The following is an 18,378-nucleotide window of genomic DNA, read 5'->3' as shown; positions in this document are numbered from 1 at the left end:
CGGGTAGGGGGACGGCCGGACGGGCAGAAGGGCTCCGGGGGCGGCCGGACGGCAGGAGTTTCTCAGGATACGGGATCTCAGGGGAGCCAGACTGGGGGCACGGAATCTCAGACTGGGGCCGCTCAAACGAGCTGGACTGGAGAGACTGGGGCTCGGACTGGGGCTCTGACGAGCTGTACTGGGGAGGCTGGGGCTCGGACTGGGGATCAGGGGAACAGGATTGGGGCTCGGACTGGGGCTCAGGGGAGCCGGACTGGGAAGACTGGGGCTCCGACTGGGGTTCGCAACAGGACTGGGGAGACTCTTGGAGATGGGGCTCCGGGGAACAGCAATCGGATGGTGGCCCAGCAGGGTCAGGAACTGGTGATCGCTGGCATTCGGCAGCGGAGTCAGGAACCGGGGCTGAAGTCGGCCGGACCGGCGACAGGACCCGGGGGAATTGAGTCGGACGAAGGATGCAGCCGCTAGATTGAGACACAGCTAGTGTGAACTTCACATCTGCTCATGTCGGCCATAAGTAGGTAAAACCAGCAACAAGTGACGTATGAGAGAACAGAGGGAGGAGGAAGTGACACTTTACTAACTAGAGGAAGTAGATTCAACGTTCGTCTTTAAAACAGAACAAGTTGAGAGACGAGTAGAAGAAGCAGAGAGACGAGAGACGGAGAGGAACCATGTCTGAATTCAGATGGATTAAAACCTCTTTATCTCTGATTCTGGTGCTTCAGTTTACAGGTAAGAATATATATAATGTGTATATGACGACAGAAACATTAAAAAAGCTTATTTATTAACATTAATGTTATTTTATAACCTAACCTTCATTTAAAGAAGACAGACAAGTAGTGTGTTTGTTTTCCATCGAGGTGAATAGTGAGTTTAATGAACTCTTAGAAACCAACGATGAGGCACATTTGTAAACTGTTGTTGAATCTAAAACTATCTTCACACTGACATTAAAAGTCATGTTTTTATTTCTCTTTGTTCTTTTTATTTCTCTCTCATCTTCTCAGCAGCAGCAACAGGACAACGTTTGCTCTTCGTCAATGTCAGAGATGGAGATGAAGTCACTTTGCCTTGTAACAGTGTGATAGATGATCATGAGAGCTGTGACTCTACTGAGTGGATCTTCACTAATTTAAGAATCAGATCAACAGCAGTAGATCTGGTTAGAGATGGACAGATTGTTGAAGAAGCCAAAGCTAAATCAGACAGACTGAGTGTTTCAGAGAAATGTTCTCTGGTTATAAAGAATGTCACAGATGAAGATGTTGCTCGTTATGACTGCAGACAGATCAGATCAGGACAACTTCTAGGTCCAGATGCTGAGGTTCGTCTGTCTGTTGTCACCAGTGAGTATTTACATCATGATGTTTTCAAACTGTCTTGTCAGAACAATATACTGAAACATTATAATAATCATGATTATAGTGATGAAGTTACTCTTCTTTCTCTCACAACGTCTCCATCTTCTCCAGTGACTGAACACGAGGACAATGATGAGGTGACGTTAAGATGCTCTGTGTCAATATTTTTAGGACCATGTAGACACAGAGTGAAGTGGCTGCTTCAGGGTCAAGATGTGGAAGAAGACAACAAAGACTTTAAGACATCACAGGCTGAGTGCTCCACCTCTCTGACGTTTCTGACTTCTCATTTCATTTACACATCGAGGTTTAATTCATTTAAGTGTAAAGTGACCGATCGTGACAAAGTGCAGCAGTTTTCTTTCAGAAATTCTCTCTCAGGTGAGAAAACAGGTGAGAACATTTTAAAGTCACTCATGATCACTTTGTTAGTTTGTTGAGTTGTTTTTATTTGTTCAGGTGACGACACAATAACAGAAACTGAAGACGACACAAAAGCAGGTAACACCACGTCTTTGTCTCTGCTCGCATTTAACAAATTCATTACATTCTTTTTCAGTGATTTATTTGTTACTGTTCAGTTTGTTTTATATTTTTGACATAAAAAAGAGAAACGTTTTTTTCTCTGTAGTTAAAGACATGGACGGCTTTAAACTAACTTTTCTCTCATGTTGATGAAATAAATCTGTTTTTGAGAGAACATTTTTATACTGATTTAAAGGAACATTTCAGAATTGTTATTTAATTAAATGTGAATAAAGTTTATTTTTAGTCTAAAAGCTGTAACTAAATACTTGTGTATGTTTTCATTCTGGTTCCAGGCTGGTGGAGGTTCATCTCTGTGTCTGTTGGATTAGCAGCACTCATCATAATAGTTGTGGCCGTCAACATAAGGGCAAGAATTAAAGGTGAAGAACATCCACATATTAAATATTATAAAAGAGGATTTTTACTGTTGAAACTAAAGTCGACTCTTTCTTTTGTCTCTTCAGAGAAGAAAACACAGATGGATCAGATCGCTGTGAGTTTTTTACAACCTAATAATGAAATGTTTTGTTTTTACAGTTGTTACTCTTCATTACATTCTTTTATACAGTATTTTATCACTATAGTTGAACATGTGGGGGGTTAGGGAGACTTTCGGGAGCTAAAACCAAAGTGTACTTTAATGAACTGTGTGTCTTTACTTTAGTTCTTCTTTCCTTGTGATAAGTGTGGAGCAGTGGACGCCTACAGATCACAGAAGTGGGATTGGAAAGTGTGGGTTTGATTGTGTTGTGTTGTTCCTCACAGGTGTGTTATGATGGAGAAGATGATTCAGTGACCTATGAAAACATCAGACCTCCTGATGGAGTTTGACCAACACGTCTGCCTCCATCAGACTCCACTGATCATAATGTTTCGTGTTGCCATGTTCCATTTTCCTCAGAAAAAACACTGACTATTCATTATCACCCAAATTAGTTTAATTTGCAACTGAAGTCATTATCTGATTAGTTTCTGAAGAACTGAACTGAGTAATGTGACTCCTGTTGAATGCATATATGTGTGTTTGCAGACCATGTGCTTGTATATTTTATGTGCATGTTTGACTATTTGTGTATTCATGTATGCATGTGTAGAATCTTTAACACTGCACTTTGTTACATCCTGTTTTATTTTGGTGTTTCCTGTTGAGCTCTCTAGGTTGAGGTTGTTGAGCTCTCTCTCTCTCTCTCTCTCTCTCTCTCTCTCTCTCTACTCTGCTGCAGCAGCACCTCTGTGGTTCTTGGTATTTGGTTTTCATTGATTCATGTGTTTATTTTAATAAACTAACATGCAGTAGAACTTTCCTTGTGTCCATTATTATGTTCGGTGTGGAGCCAGCCCTAACAACTGACTGTAAGTTAAAGTATCGTAAAAGGTATCGGACCGTCTCCCTGCAGGTGAGTCACCAGATACTTAGAGGGTCAACAAGCAGTCGCTGCTAACGAGGTGATGAGCTCTCTGATTGAACAGGTGTTGCACTTTTCTCTGTTGTCTCGATTCCTGATGAACTCAAAGATTCACATTTAAAACAACCAGAAAATCAAGAAAACATGCAATGAACCACCTCCACTGATGGATCTGATGTCACAGACCTCACTACAGACTTGCTTCTGCTCAGCTCTCGCAGTAAAAAGTCCCTCTGTTCAGGTGAACACCTCCGTTTGCACACGGCTCTGACTTTACTCTAAATAACATTTGAATGCATCTAAAGTGATGTGAGCTCAGGCTGCGTTCAGAGGTTCACTGGATGCTCATGACCTCTTTACTGTAGCTGTTAGATGACTCCATGTTATTCTCACATCGTTAAAGGACCAACGAGCTCTTCAGTGTGCATCGCATGAATCAATTGAATGAATTAATAACTTTATTAATGTAGCATCTTTAAAAACTACCGTTACAAAGTGCTTCACAAACACTGAAGTGGTGATGTCTCACACACACACACACACACACACACACACACACACACACACACACACACGGACAAAACGTCAGCTTTTTTACTACAAACCGTTGGAACAACATGAACTGACCTGCTGCTACAAGCATTCAGGGTTGTGGGGACTGTTGTCTGATAAACATCATCTGAAGAGAACAAGCTGCTTTTGCTGCAAACATTTATCTTGAGCAACAATCTTCACACCTCGACTTCCTCAGTCGTCGTCTTCTTCTTTTCAGGAGGTCAAACACCTCAGTGACTTTGTTTACGAGCACTAAATACTCTGCTTTTTGCCAATTTCCCGAAAAGACAGCAATCCTATTTATCTGTTTACATGGCTGATTAAAATGAATATTCCACTAATAACATTGTTTACATGCAGACGTGCATACCTCGATTGACATAACGGGTGGTGGACTTGTTGGACCATGCAAACGCAACCTCCCTTTTTCATTCCTTCAACCTCCTCCTTAAAAAGGCTGTCGTTGTGATATTTGTGCATTAAGCATGTGCATCAGAAAATGCTCCATTCCCTTATTCTGAATATCCACAAGGAATATGCTGTGTACACGACCCATATCAAATGATTAATAATGTCATATTCTGAATAATCGTGGAATATTAGTGTGCATGTATAAGCAGTCACAAATGCATCATGGGAGTGCAGACAGTGTGAACTGGAGGCTGGATTACAGCTTCTATGTCGGTCACGTGATGTCAGAGGGCCCCAAATTAAACCTTTCTCCCTCAGACTTACATTGGGGAAAGAGATGTTTGTAAATCAGCGGATCTTTTTGTTTTAAACCAGCTTCCCAGTACGAACACTTGAATATCCCTTATTTAAATCATCAGGTCCTAAAAGTTGTAAAGTGCATTAACTGATGAAGCCAGAGTTATTTTCTTTCCTCCATGTGAATGACGAGCGGCTGAGAGGTGTGGTTAAAGGAGATGCTAGAGCGCTTGCTATTGGCTCCATGGATGCAGATGATGCCGCAATCTTCATCACTTGGCAGTCGAGCCATTTTGTCTCCATGAGCCACTGAGCAACTTTCAATGCAACGAGTGGTCCGAACACGCACTGTTAATGTTTGATATGCAGTCATATTAAACATTAATATCTGTGTTCAGTTACATTTCTATTGTCTGGTCTGGATGTTATTAGAGCAAACCCCCAAAGGGTTAAATTGTCACTGGTGTTAATTCCAGATACTTGATGTCAGTGTGAACTTCCCATCTGCTCATGTCGGCCATAAGTGAATAAAAAAAGCAACAAGTGAAGTATGAGAGAACAGAGGGAGGAGTAAGTGACACTTTACTAACTAGAGGAAGTAGATTCAACGTTCGTCTTTAAAACAGAACAAGTTGAGAGACGAGTAGAAGAAGCAGAGAGACAAGAGACGGAGAGGAACCATGTCTGAATTCAGATGGATTAAAACTTCTTTATCTCTGATTCTGGTGCTTCAGTTTACAGGTAAGAATATATATAATGTGTATATGACGACAGAAACATTAAAAACCTTATTTATTAACATCAATAATGTTATTTTATAACCTAACCTTCATTTAAAGAAGACAGACAAGTAGTGTGTTTGTTTTCCATCGAGGTGAATAGTGAGTTTAATGAACTCTTAGAAACCAACGATGAGGCACATTTGTAAACTGTTGTTGAATCTAAAACTATCTTCACACTGACATTAAAAGTCATGTTTTTATTTCTCTTTGTTCTTTTTATTTCTCTCTCATCTTCTCAGCAGCAGCAACACGACAACTTTTGCTCTTCGTCAATGTCAGAGATGGAGATGAAGTCACTTTGCCTTGTAACAGTGTGATAGATGGTCATGAGAGCTGTGACTCTACTACGTGGATCTTCACTAATTTAAGAATCAGCTCAACAGTAGTAGAGCTGGTTAGAGATGGACAGATTGTTAAAGATAAATCAGACAGACTGAGTGTTTCAGAGAAATGTTCTCTGGTTATAAAGAATGTCACAGATGAAGATGGTGCTCGTTATGACTGCAGACAGTTCAGATCAGGACAACTTCTAGGTGAAAATGCTGTGGTTCATCTGTCTGTTGTTACCAGTGAGTATTTACATTATGATGTTTTCAAACTGTCTTGTCAGAACAATATACTGAAACATTATAATAATCATGATTATAGTGATGAAGTTACTCTTCTTTCTCTCACAATGTCTCCATCTTCTCCAGTGACTGAACACGAGGAAGATAATAAGGTGACGTTAAGATGCTCTGTGTCAACATATGAATATGAACACAGAGTGAAGTGGCTGCTTCAGGGTCAAGATGTTGATGAAGACCACAGAGACTTTAAGACATCACAGTCTTACTGCTCCGCCTCTCTGACGTTTCCGACTTCTCATTTCATTTACACATTGAGGTTTAATTCATTTAAGTGTAAAGTGACCAGAGGTGACAAAGTGCAGCAGTTTTCTTTCAGAAATTCGCCCTCAGGTGAGAAAACAGGTGAGAACATTTTAAAGAAACTGACATATGCTTTTCTTCACGTATTGTAAGTTCTTTAGTTTGTTGAGTTGTGTTAATGTGTTCAGGTGACGACACAATAACAGCAACAACTGAGTCAACACCAACTGAAGACGTCACTAAAGCAGCTAACACCACGACACCTTCTGCAATCAGTAGTAGTAAGTAGTGACTCAGCATTTTATGTCTTTATGCATTTTTTTGGAACTTTCAACCACATCTCTACAGATGTGTTTTTGTTGGATCCAGTTTTTGCACCAAGGTTTTTTGCTTTCAACAGAACAGAAGGATGCAGACAAAATGCCTAAAACATTTGTATTATCTTTGCAGTTTGGTGGTACGTCATTGTGGCTGTGGTTTTAGTAGCACTCTTAATAATAACTGTGGCTCTCATCAAATGGAAGAGAGCTAAAGGTGAGAGAATGGATGAAACTTTAACACATTTTGAGAATACTGTATTTTCGTTGTATAACTTTGCAACAAACTTTTTTGTCTTTTCAGGGAACACAACACGGACGGACTGCAACGTTGTGAGTTTAAAAAACTATTCTTCACCATACATTTAGATCAATAGCTGAGAACAGATAAACAGTATGGCCTGTGGTGTATTAAAACAAGTGGTTGCAGCAACAGGAAGTGATTGTGAGGAAAAGCAAAAAAAAGTGGGCCAAAGCTAATTTATGCTTTTCTTATTCAGCCATAAACAGCATGAATCTCAGCCTCTAAAACAACAACAGCACAGGTCTTGTTTGTCTTTGAACCCTGGCAACATATGAATTAACTGAAGTGTAAAATGCTTTCTGTCCAGGGCCTGACCTCACACCCTGCTCCAGAGACCAGCCAGGACACGGTGAGATCACATGCTACAACACTACACAGAGCATAAGGAAAGCACATCGCTATCCCCAGATGAGCGACAGCTTTGTTCGGTTCATTTTCTGTAAGCAGTGTAGCATTAAAGCATGGTGGAATTAACAAGCTAGCTAGCTAACTAGCAGACAGCTGGCTAGTTCGCTAGTTAGCTAAAGCTGTTGTTCCTAAACCTAACTAAATGGTGTTGTTGCCTCACTCACAACGCTTCTGACAAAGCACCAGCGTGTGACGAAATGGGAACGTGTTGGAAATGTATGTTTTTCCTCTGAAATATAACTGATTCTGACACTCTGTAGAGTCTTGGGAGTGGGAGAATGTGCATTAAAGATAAAAAAGGGAAGTTAGATGATGCAACTGGATGTCACCAGAAGAGAGCGCGGGGTAAAACAGGAAGTTACAAATCCAACCACCCCCCAAAATAACTTATTTTTACTGTCATAATGTGTTTATGTTAATGAGCAGCCATGACGGTGTCCTCTCTGTGCAGGCTGATCCTGAAGAAGGTGTTTCCTACGCCTCCGTCAGCTACATCAAGAAGACCAACAGTAAAGCCCAGGTGAGCTCTCTGATTGGTGATGATACACACGTTGTGTTGCACTATGCTACATCGTGCGCTGTGATGTTTTGTGTGTTCCAATATGCTGTGAAGTGTAATAATGATGATTCTTTATTATGTGGTGTTTCACTCTGTGATATCATTGATGCTGCTTTGCATGTCGTAGTACGTCATTCTGGTGGGTTCCGCCACCAGAATGTTGTGTTATTTACGTTGTACTGTTTCCTGTCAGGGTCGGAGTAAACATGATGATGATGATGATGATGATGCGGTGACATACGCGACCGTGAAAGCTTCCTCCGCTGATCCCAGCATCCTCTACGCTGCCATCACCTAACTAAACAAACCAAACCAAAGTCTACTTTTCTGTTGATGGTTTTTGGATGGATTAATGTAAATATCTTCCTTTTCAGAAGGAGGTGAAGTCTCACTGGTGTCTCAATGTAAAAAGGGGAAGTAGTATCTCAACATGTATATGGGTGCTTAAAATATAAATGAGCATAATATATTACACATTTTGCTTGATGAACTTGCTCTCTTGCACTTCGTTGTGCTCAGAGATGGAAGTGCTAATCTTAGATTATTGTAAGTACATTGCTTTTTTTGTTTCAATAACATGTATTGCCTGTAATTTATTCATGAGCAATTTTTTTCAAACTTGAGCAATTCTGCTGATTTTCTCATTGTGTTTTTCTTTATTTTCCAAGTTGCTTCTTTTATTGTTAGATATGCAATGATTTGAACATTTCTGTCTCCTTTTATCAGAGTATTCAAAGCAAACTTATTAAACAGCTGAATGACTGAACACTGTGTAAATCCAGGATCTTTGAATCACTATAATGGAGTCGGTAAGAGGGAAGTGGTGCACATAAGAGTAAGAATATAAAAAAGGAAGAAAGTCATGATGAGGAAATGACACTGCTGATGACAGGAAGTAGATCATGCATGTCTCTTTAAGAAGCAACACATTTAGAAGAAAGAAATAGAGATGCACGATGCTTAAAGTCAGATGTAGTAAAATGTCTTCATGGATTATCTTCCTCATTGATTTTAATTGCGTCCAGGAATAATTGGGCTTCGGCACAGGGATCTAATGAGCTGAGTTACTCCACGGTCATTTTAATTCATTATGTCGCTGTACTGACAAGTGTTTTGTGAATTGCCATAACAGTTCACACTGCAGAGTCAAATGCATTCTACTCAGAGTTGATGTGTGTATCAGTCATGTTATATTTGGCGGTGGTGGAAGAAGTATTCAGGTCCTTCGTCACAAAACACAGGAAGTGTACTCCACTGGGTCAAGTCACTAAATGTTGGTGAAGCTGTTGAAACTAAAAAACAAGGTGATCTTAAAGGACAGGGTCGAGTTAAAAAAAACACACACACAAAAAAACAATGACTGCTAATGAATACCATGAACTTACATTAACAGTGAACAGTCACTGTTTTTTTAAAATTCGTATTCAGAAGCAAAACCACAATCTAAAAATACTCCATTACAAGTATGTGTTCAGTAACAGGAATTAGTATATAGGCAAAACGTCAGAGCTATATCCATTATTATATATTATAATATTTTTACTGACGCATTAACATGTAAGCAGCATTTTTTAGTTTGTCATTAATGTTACGTATATTTCTTATCTTGTTAATTTTGTGTTCTCTATAATATTGTGACATTTTAATAGGTGGAGGCTTCAAATAAGCCCAGTGGGATTTTGTGCATCTTCCTGCACTGTGATATTATTTATCTCTGTTATGTTTGTGTATTTTTTAAATTGTGCAAAATAAACTAAAACTACAACTAAAGTAAACACGTGGAAATAAATATTATAATTTTAAAGTTGGAGGGAAATACGCAAACAGTGGCAACAGTATTGGCACGATAAAGGGGATATTCTAGTTTTTAGAAGCAACCGGATTATTTGTAAGAAAATGTGATAACAGCTGCAATTAAATCCAGCAGTGGGCAGTAAAGCCACTGCAAGGATGCAAACTGCTGGGGAAAAAACACCAAAGAATAATAAGTAATGCAGGGACCTTTATTTTGAAAACGGTTTGACGAACCGGAAGTTAACCTCCGTTGACCCAGAATTAGTTTCCGTTTATGTGATGTTGGAAGAATTGTGTATTTGGTGCTGAATTTTCGTATACAGTGGGAAAACAATCACTTTTTTAATGTATTATTTTTAAAATCATCTTTATTTAAATAACGGAGTTACTGAGAGCTGCTCGGTAAGTTTAAAACGACGAATGAACAATGAAAACGAACCGTTGGTGCGCTGCTAGCTAGCTAGCTAGCTTTAGCTAACGTTTGTTTCGGTGTCAAATGTCGGCTGTAAACAAGAAAGCTCAACATATTAAGCTTGTTATCGCTATCACAGCATGTTGAACGTGCTCACTGCGTTGTTTTAGCTGAAATGTGAGCAACGTACACGGACAAATACTGGGTTTTTGTAACCCAATGTTAGTTTACTACGTTTGTTTACTGTTGTCAGATTCCAAGGCATTCTAGTTAGCATTAAGCTAGCTGTGATTTAAAACTTGTTTAAAAAGTACAATATGTACCTCTGAGATGTAGTACAGTAAAACGTACAATATGTACCTCTGAAATGTAGTACAGTAAAACGTACAATATTTACCTCTGAGATGTAGTACAGTAAAAAGTACAATGTTTACCCCTGAGATGTAGTACAATAAAAGTACAATGTTTACCTCTGAGATGTAGTACAGTAAAAAGTACAATGTTTACCTCTGAGATGTAGTACAGTAAAAGTACAATGTTTACCTCTGAGATGTAGTAAAAAGTACAATATTAATTAAGCTGATTGGCTCCGTGCTGTGCCTTGACTTTGACACGTTTCCTCGGGTGTTAGATGTGACTCAAGTAGCCGTGGACCATGAGTAACAGCCACCCACTGCGCCCACTGGCCTCCGTGTCGGAGATCGACCACATCCACCTGTTGTCCGAGCAGCTGGGCGCCCTGGTGCTCGGAGAGGAGTACAGCGATGTCACCTTTGTGGTGGAGGGGAAGCGGTTCCCGGCGCACCGTGTCATCCTGGCAGCTCGCTGTCACTATTTCAGGTATGAGTTAATGACTCAAACCCCCATGGTTCACTTGTGTAGTCTTTATGTGTGTGCACAAGGAGTATTTAATACTAGATATACATATGACACTACATATACAACCTTGATGCCTTGCCAGTTTTTGTTATTCTTTATGTTTGTCAGAGTGCATTGCCATGTTTGTGAGACTGCTGGCAGCCGGTTGAGACGGTCCAAAGCTTGCAGAGTAAGAAAAAGCATGGCCACTGGAATAACATTAACTGTTACCTTCTTGCTTCTTCTGGCTCCTTCAGGGCCCTGCTGTACGGTGGGATGAAAGAGTCCCAGCCCCAGGCCGAGGTGCGTTTAGAGGAGACGCGGGCTGAAGCCTTCTCGATGCTGCTAAACTACCTGTACACGGGTCGGGCCAGCCTCAGCTCCGCCCGGGAAGAGGTGCTGCTGGACTTCCTGGGCCTGGCTCACCGCTACGGCCTCCAGCCGCTGGAGGACTCCACCTCCGAGTTCCTCCGCACCGTCCTGCACACCAACAACGTCTGCCTGGTTTTTGACGTGGCCAGTCTGTACTCTCTGAGCGCGCTCAGTGCAGCCTGCTGCGCCTACATAGACAGACACGGACCCGAAGTGTTGAATTCTGACGGCTTCCTCATGCTCTCTAAGGTAAGAGGTTGCTGGATTACAGAATGGTGTATGAAGAGTTGTAATGAGTATTGCGTCTGGTTCATTCTTACGTTAAGGAAGCCTTCTTTTCTCTATATGTTGTGAAATATGGTTTGAAATATATATCTCATGTATGCCGTTGTTGTAACATAAATCTGAGATACCTCTAGTGGCAGGTAAGTGATTTCTACCATACAGTGCAACAGAGATCAGCCTTTATTGCAGGTGTGTGTGACACCACAGACGCTTCAGACAAAGCAAATGAGACTTAAAGCTGCGGCTGGTAATCTTGAGAAACTAGCAAGAGAAAGGTAGATTTAAAAAAGTGTCCAACCGAGTAACCCACCTCAGTGTTGCCAACTCATACAGTCAGAGTAGTCAGAGAGTGCCAAGTCAACATCGCTGACATCTCTTCAACTACACTACCCCAAAATTATCATTATGAACAGAAACAACATACACAGCTGTTTTTACTACTCGCAGCCGGAAGGCTCCGGTGACGCGCCATGGGTTCACATGCAGAGTGTGCACAGGAAGGCAGGTAGACTTATTACAGTCCTGCCATTACAGCCACAGATACCAGATTAATTTCTCTTCTTTTATTAGAGCATTTGATTTATTGATGGCTGTTGGAACATTTCAATAAATCTAACGTGTGACTTCAGCTCAGCTCATGACGCATAAACATGACGTGTCCAGACAAAGATATTCTTCCTCTCATGTTTGCAGCTCTGACTCGATCTTGTTCCATGAACCAGTGTGGATGCATCTCACTCTTATTTTAGTAATCAAGTAATCCACTCTTGTCTCAATGTATTTATTTTTTATAATTAATCTATTATCCATTCGTTTTTTAATAACTAATGACCAATAAAATATAATTTTCAGAGCCTAAAAAAAGTACTTGCTTGTTTGGTCAACAGTAAAAAAAAACATAATATTTATATCTACATGGATTTGAAATGCAGGAAAACAAGCAAATACTAAGACGCTGTAATCACTACATGTTTGGTATTTTTGACTAAAGTTAAAGTTAAAGTACCTGTTTGCAGACTGCTCTGCTGACCGTGATGAGGCGCGACTCGTTTGCTGCCAGCGAGAAGGAGATCTTCCAGGCGCTGAGTCGCTGGTGCCGGCAGCACGAGGAGGGGGCCGACACCCAGGAAGTGATGTCGGCAGTGCGGCTGCCGCTCATGACTCTGACGGAGATGCTGAATGTGGTGCGGCCGTCCGGCCTGCTGAGCCCAGACGACCTGCTGGACGCCATCAAGACCCGCTCCGAGAGCCGCAACATGGACCTCAACTACCGGGGCATGCTGAGTCAGTGCTCCTCCCGTTACTGTTATCACATCAAACATTTTGTATAGTTTATGCCTGTGTTTTTCATGTATTACCTGTGTATTTCATGTATTCATTTGCACATTTCTTCTGCTCTGGTTTCAGTCCCGGAGGAGAACATTGCCACCATGAAGTACGGAGCTCAGGTGATGAAAGGGGAGCTGAAGTCGGCGCTGCTGGACGGAGACACCCAGAACTACGACCTGGACCACGGCTTCTCCAGGCACCCCATCGAGGACGACGGGCGGGCCGGGATCCAGGTCAAACTGGGCCAGTCGTCCATCATCAACCACGTCCGCCTGCTGCTGTGGGACAGAGACAGTCGGTAAGACAGGCTGGCCTCCCCCAAACCAAAGAGAAGATACGGACTAACGTAGCAGGGCTTGGATTTAATCTGTAGACGTACAGTATGCAAAATACCGTGATGTATAAAAATGACATATTGATGCCATGTTAAAAATACACATATGATGTGAACAGCACCTTTTAAATCATGTTGTATATAAACAGTTTGGGTTACAGACTCTCTCCACCTCCCTACACTCGTATTTTCAGTGCAATTAGTTTACTAAAAAAGAGACAAAAGATTTAAAAGTTAAAGATGATCATTTTTGTTTTCTAACTTTCTATAGATATCGGGATAATATGTTTAACATGAATTATTTTGGCCACGATAATCATGTAGTGAGAATGTATGATTGTACGTAATGTTTGCTTTTGAGTTTGTGTGATTTCAAACGACCTCCTTGATTATTTCAGGTCCTACTCGTACCACATCGAGGTGTCTATGGATGAGCTGGACTGGGTGCGTGTTGTGGACCACACAAAGTACCTCTGCCGCTCCTGGCAGGATCTGTACTTCACACCACGAGTTTGCAGGTAAGCTGAACGAATCCATTTGACTCCAGAATCAGTTATCATCCGTTGGCTCGAGCTGTTGTGGAAAATGTACTTTGTAGCATTCCGTGCACGTTCACCGTGCCCTTTTCCAAGAAACTCATAAATAAGAAACGCATGCACTCACAGCTAGTTCAACCTCTTCTGGTGTTCTGCCATCGAGCCCTTTCCAAACACAAAGGGCTCGTCTGTGCCATCACTTGTCTTAACCTGGTGTTCGTAGCAATTACAGTCTGTGTTTTATGGGGTTTTTCCGGAGTTGATTTGGTTTATGTTATTGTGTTTACCTGGCAGAGGACAGAGAAGCATATTTTCACCTTGTTGCACAAATACAGGTGAAGTTGGAGACTCTCCAGATTGGAGATAATGTGTTTAAGGCGTGCATGGTTTGAGATAACGGTGTGTAAACATCCAAACAGACGTCACAACATATGACTCAAGCTTTCCATAAAGGTTTGTCTCAAACAATAGTGTTGCGATACATCCCTCCTTCACGATGTCGCCCTTTGTGTCTCAGGTACGTTCGCATTGTGGGAACACACAACACGGTGAACAAGGTGTTCCACCTCGTGGCTTTTGAATGCATGTTCACCAACCGCTCGTTTACCCTGGAGAACGGCCTTTTGGGTAAGTCGCAGACACAGAAACACACCTATTGTCTTTCTACATGTGTAATCTGCAGTGTTTCTAAGAAGTGAACTTCACTTCAAAGGCTTCAGACATTCAGCTTTCATCCTAGCTTTCCTCTGTTTGCTTGTAATGTCTGGTTTAGGAGTTATGTTGAAGTTATTCAGGTTAAAAGCAGTGAGCTAGACCCGTTTCATACAAAGAAAGTGCCGATCGCAGCAGAACAAGTGTGTGACCGTGCGCCCGATGTCTGCAGTGCCCGGTGAGAACGTGGCGACCATCGCGTTGTGCGCCAGTGTCATTGAAGGCGTGAGCCGTTGCAGAAATGCCTTGCTCAACGGCGACACGCGCAACTACGACTGGGACTCCGGCTACACCTGCCACCAGCTGGGCTCCGGAGCCATCGTCATCCAGCTGGCTCAGCCCTACTCCATCGGATCCCTGAGGTAGATCTGACCACGTCATAATACGAGTAAAGACAAGCATCTCAATGATTTCATTTCTCCAGCGGGAGTTAAACATGCTGACGACGCTAACAGAGCAATGATGACATGTGCTCTCCATTTATATTTTAATTCTTCTTTTCTAAGCCACATGGACATTGAAGTTCCTTGAATTGTATCTTCGCTGTTTGTCACTTATTAATACAATTATGAGACCTAAAATGATGACCATTTTATAATTGTGTCATATTGTGGTGCTTTGGGTTTGATGACTGCTATTTAACGTAGTAGTAGACGTAGTAATAGTAATAGTCGTAGTAGTAGTAGTAGTAGTCGTAGTAGTAATAGTAATAGTCGTAGTCGTAGTAGTAGTAGTAGTAGTAGTCGTAGTAGTCGTAGTCATAGTCGTAGTCCTTATCAATTAAGCTACCCTCAAGAATTTAAGATATTTCAAAAAGAAAAGAAAAATATATTCATTCACACGTAACCCCCTAATACTTTGTAAACAATTATTTTTAAAACCAAAAAGTGAGTCACACATTCTCACTTTAACATCTGTCTGTTGTGCACTGTGACGTATTTCACGGTGAAACAGCGTTTGTGAGCGTGTGCATATTTACACGAGGGATTTGCAAAACTCCGTCAGCGGTTTCGCTTCATCCGGCGGACGTTAAAGACGACAAAGTTTCCCCTGAATGAATTCAACCTCAGCCACATTGCTTTGGTCGTCAAACATTTTAAACCGTTTTACTGAAGAAAAAGAAAGAGGAGATAAATCAACAACACATGGAAACAGGATTAAAACTGGGGAAATGTATTTTTGATTCATTTGATTTATTTATTTTGCACAATTCAAACAATAAAATTAAAAATAATCAAACATAACAGAGATAAATGAATATCACAGTGCAGGAAGAGACAGAAAGCCAACTGGGCTTATTTGAAGCCTCCACCTATATAATATTACAAAGATTAAATTAAAAATGCATAAGACATTACATTACAACAAAAGAAAGAAAGAAAGAAAGAAAGAAAGAAAGAAAAATAATGTAATTGTGTCGAGTGTGTGTGAGCATGTGAGAGTAAGCATGGGCTTGTTTGTTCAGGGATGTTGGTATATACACCTGCAGTAACTCATAAGCAATGGTAATGCTTCATTTTGAAGATCGTTATGTCCAAAACGGGTAAATGCTTCCTTCCCGTCCTCTTCCTGTTCAGGCTGCTGCTGTGGGACTGTGACGAGCGCTCCTACAGTTATTACATCGAGGTCTCCAGCAACCAGCAGCAGTGGACGAAGGTGGTGGACCGCACCAGGCAGGCATGTCGGTGAGGCTCCCGCTTCCTCCACAGCTCCGTTACTCTTTCCTTCAATAACTTCACACTCTGATCTAGAAATTAAGCAAAGTTATGAAAGTGTGTGTTATTGACTGATAACGTATAAAGGGACTTTGAGCCACATAGAGATGTTGACGTTGCCCTTGTAGGTAGACCAGATTTGAAGCTTTCAGGACCAGAACATCCTCAGTTTAATATCAAACATTTAACAAACGTTTGCATGTTGTGGAGACACCTCAGGTGAACAGACTAACAGACATAACCACAGACCTTCCTCAGGTGATTACTGACATTAAGGCAGTTGTTTTTTGTAGAACAAGTTTTTTTCTGAAAGGACATGTTTAAATATGCAAATGAGGCATTATCTAATGCTAACTTCTGGTGAATTTAGAAGAAATCTACAGACGTAAACAGACAAAGTAGGAAAACAAACACCTAGATGTGTATTTAGGATGTTTTCTTCTTCTGAAAGAAGACGTGATGGAAGCGAGATTGCCCAAGATCTTAAAATCAACCAATTCATGATAAACTATCTCAGCAACAATCAGGACCGTGTCAGGAACATGTTATCATAACAGACGTTAATGTTGTAAACTGAGAAACGATCCTAATGTCTCGTGTTTCTGTTCTGATGTTTTCTTCCAGATCGTGGCAGACATTGAAGTTTGATAAGCAGCCGGCTTCCTTCATCCGTATCGTTGGGACTCACAACACGGCTAATGAGGTGAAAGCACAGGAAACACAAAATCATACATTTGAACTAAATCTGTGTCAGGCAAAGGTCCCCGGGTACCTAAACTGATTTCATACGCGTCTGGATTAATATGATATTAATAGTATCTCAGGTCTCGCTGGCTGGTAGTTAAAAGAGATCATCTTTCACCAACGAGCAGACTCGAGCATCGATCTTCTCCCGTCAGCGTTTGACTCTGATCTCTCCTCAGGTGTTCCACTGTGTTCACTTCGAGTGTCCGGCCCAGGTGGACACGGAGGTGAACGAAGGCAGCCCGGGCCCCGACCCCCCCGACTCCGGGTCCTCCTCCCCGCAGCCGCGACCCCAGCTGCCCTCACGCACACACAGCCTGCTGCCCCCCCAGCCCTCCCAGCCCTCTCCCCCGTCTTCATCGTCCTCCCAGTCCCATCAGTAGGAGGTGTCTAGAGGAGCGGGACGCCTCAGAATGCCATTTTGCACAGCCTTCATCCTCCAGACCGCGCCGCTAGCGGCGATCGTGTCGTCGTCACAGCCCGCGTGGTCCCTCCGTCACGAGTGCAACATTAGAGACCGGTGTGTCTGTAGCAGCAGCGTCCTCCAGTCCTGAAGCAGAGGGTTTGGTGTTGCTTCATCAACGGCTCACACAGTTTTGTGAAGGTACTTTTCAGCTACTGAGACTCAAGTTTTTCTTTTTTTTCCTTTTTGAAATCATGGAAGTGGAATCTTTACTTTTCCAAAGACGAGGCGCACACTGAAGCGTGGTTCTACTGTACCACCAAAGAGCAGTAACGCCTGTGTGTGTGTGGGGGAGGGGGGGCTTATTTGAATTTACCCGTTCATATTTCCTAAAGAGACGGATTTTACTCCTGAAACGAGCTATTTTTTTAAAGAAAGCGTCTGAGAACGACTACTCACTTTTCATACCATCGCGCTAATAACCGAGTAGCAGGCGGAGTATTTTTCAAAGTTTGGAATTCAACTCTTCAGAGGTTTGCCAAAGCTGTGGAGCCGATGCATTCTGAAATGCATTCTGGGGCATCTGTATGCAATTTGCACTTAATCCAGTTATGCATTTGCATATGAAGTAATATCGCTGTCGAGTATTTGTTGACGGGCTTTCGCACCCGAAACCAAAATCTGGTGTGACTTTTTTTTAATGGTTAAAGTTCATACCTAAAGAAAACTAATCTAGAGTTAAGTGTTAATTTAGCATTTTAAGAGCTTGGATAGTTTAGCACAAATGACTTTGGGGAAATCAATTGGGTTGTGAGAATTATTTTTGGGCTCGGACCAAATGATGTATGCACTAGGGCTGAAAGGAAGAGCGTTAATACACAGGAGCAGCTGCTGTCGGCACTTTATTTTACTCGAGTACACGCAAATACAGGTTACAGCTAAAGTACAGTACTGGAGTGCTGGATTATGTAACTTTCTGTTTTATATGTCAAATTAATTTAAACGCTTCCTTGCTCTTGGATCCATCTGCTTTTGTTTTTGTGTGTGTTTTCTTTGGAGGTTTATTTTGAAATGAATCCATC

General features: G+C 41.6%; 2 protein-coding genes and 1 long non-coding RNA gene across 3 annotated transcripts; all 3 read left to right on the top strand.

Moving 5' to 3' along the window:
* The first annotated feature begins 2,198 nt into the window (after nt 1-2,198).
* Nucleotides 2,199-3,122, top strand: LOC142941659 (uncharacterized). The gene is made up of 3 exons (XR_012951515.1): nt 2,199-2,275; nt 2,360-2,388; nt 2,661-3,122. It is a non-coding gene; the product is annotated as an uncharacterized LOC142941659 (long non-coding RNA).
* Nucleotides 3,123-5,196: 2,074 nt separating this feature from the next.
* Nucleotides 5,197-8,569, top strand: LOC142941599 (uncharacterized). Its single transcript, XM_076083574.1, has 9 exons — nt 5,197-5,305; nt 5,586-5,915; nt 6,042-6,317; nt 6,404-6,496; nt 6,666-6,749; nt 6,837-6,865; nt 7,144-7,185; nt 7,696-7,764; nt 7,997-8,569. The coding sequence occupies exons 1-9, from the start codon at nt 5,245-5,247 to the stop codon at nt 8,099-8,101; spliced, it is 1,089 nt and encodes a 362-aa protein (XP_075939689.1). The 5' UTR covers nt 5,197-5,244; the 3' UTR covers nt 8,102-8,569.
* Nucleotides 8,570-8,734: 165 nt separating this feature from the next.
* On the top strand, nt 8,735-18,317 carry btbd9 (BTB (POZ) domain containing 9). Its single transcript, XM_076083573.1, has 11 exons — nt 8,735-9,999; nt 10,641-10,849; nt 11,125-11,488; nt 12,541-12,808; nt 12,932-13,151; nt 13,586-13,705; nt 14,241-14,350; nt 14,607-14,796; nt 16,012-16,119; nt 16,774-16,852; nt 17,073-18,317. Exons 2-11 carry the CDS (start codon nt 10,665-10,667, stop codon nt 17,274-17,276), a joined length of 1,848 nt encoding a protein of 615 aa, XP_075939688.1. The 5' UTR covers nt 8,735-9,999; nt 10,641-10,664; the 3' UTR covers nt 17,277-18,317.
* The last annotated feature ends 61 nt before the right edge of the window (nt 18,318-18,378 follow it).

This window comes from Anarhichas minor, unplaced genomic scaffold (assembly GCF_050575085.1).
Source record: "Anarhichas minor isolate MPS153535 unplaced genomic scaffold, ASM5057508v1 ptg000136l, whole genome shotgun sequence".
Classification (NCBI taxonomy): domain Eukaryota; kingdom Metazoa; phylum Chordata; class Actinopteri; order Perciformes; family Anarhichadidae; genus Anarhichas; species Anarhichas minor.
This window is presented reverse-complemented; position numbering and strand designations above follow the sequence as displayed.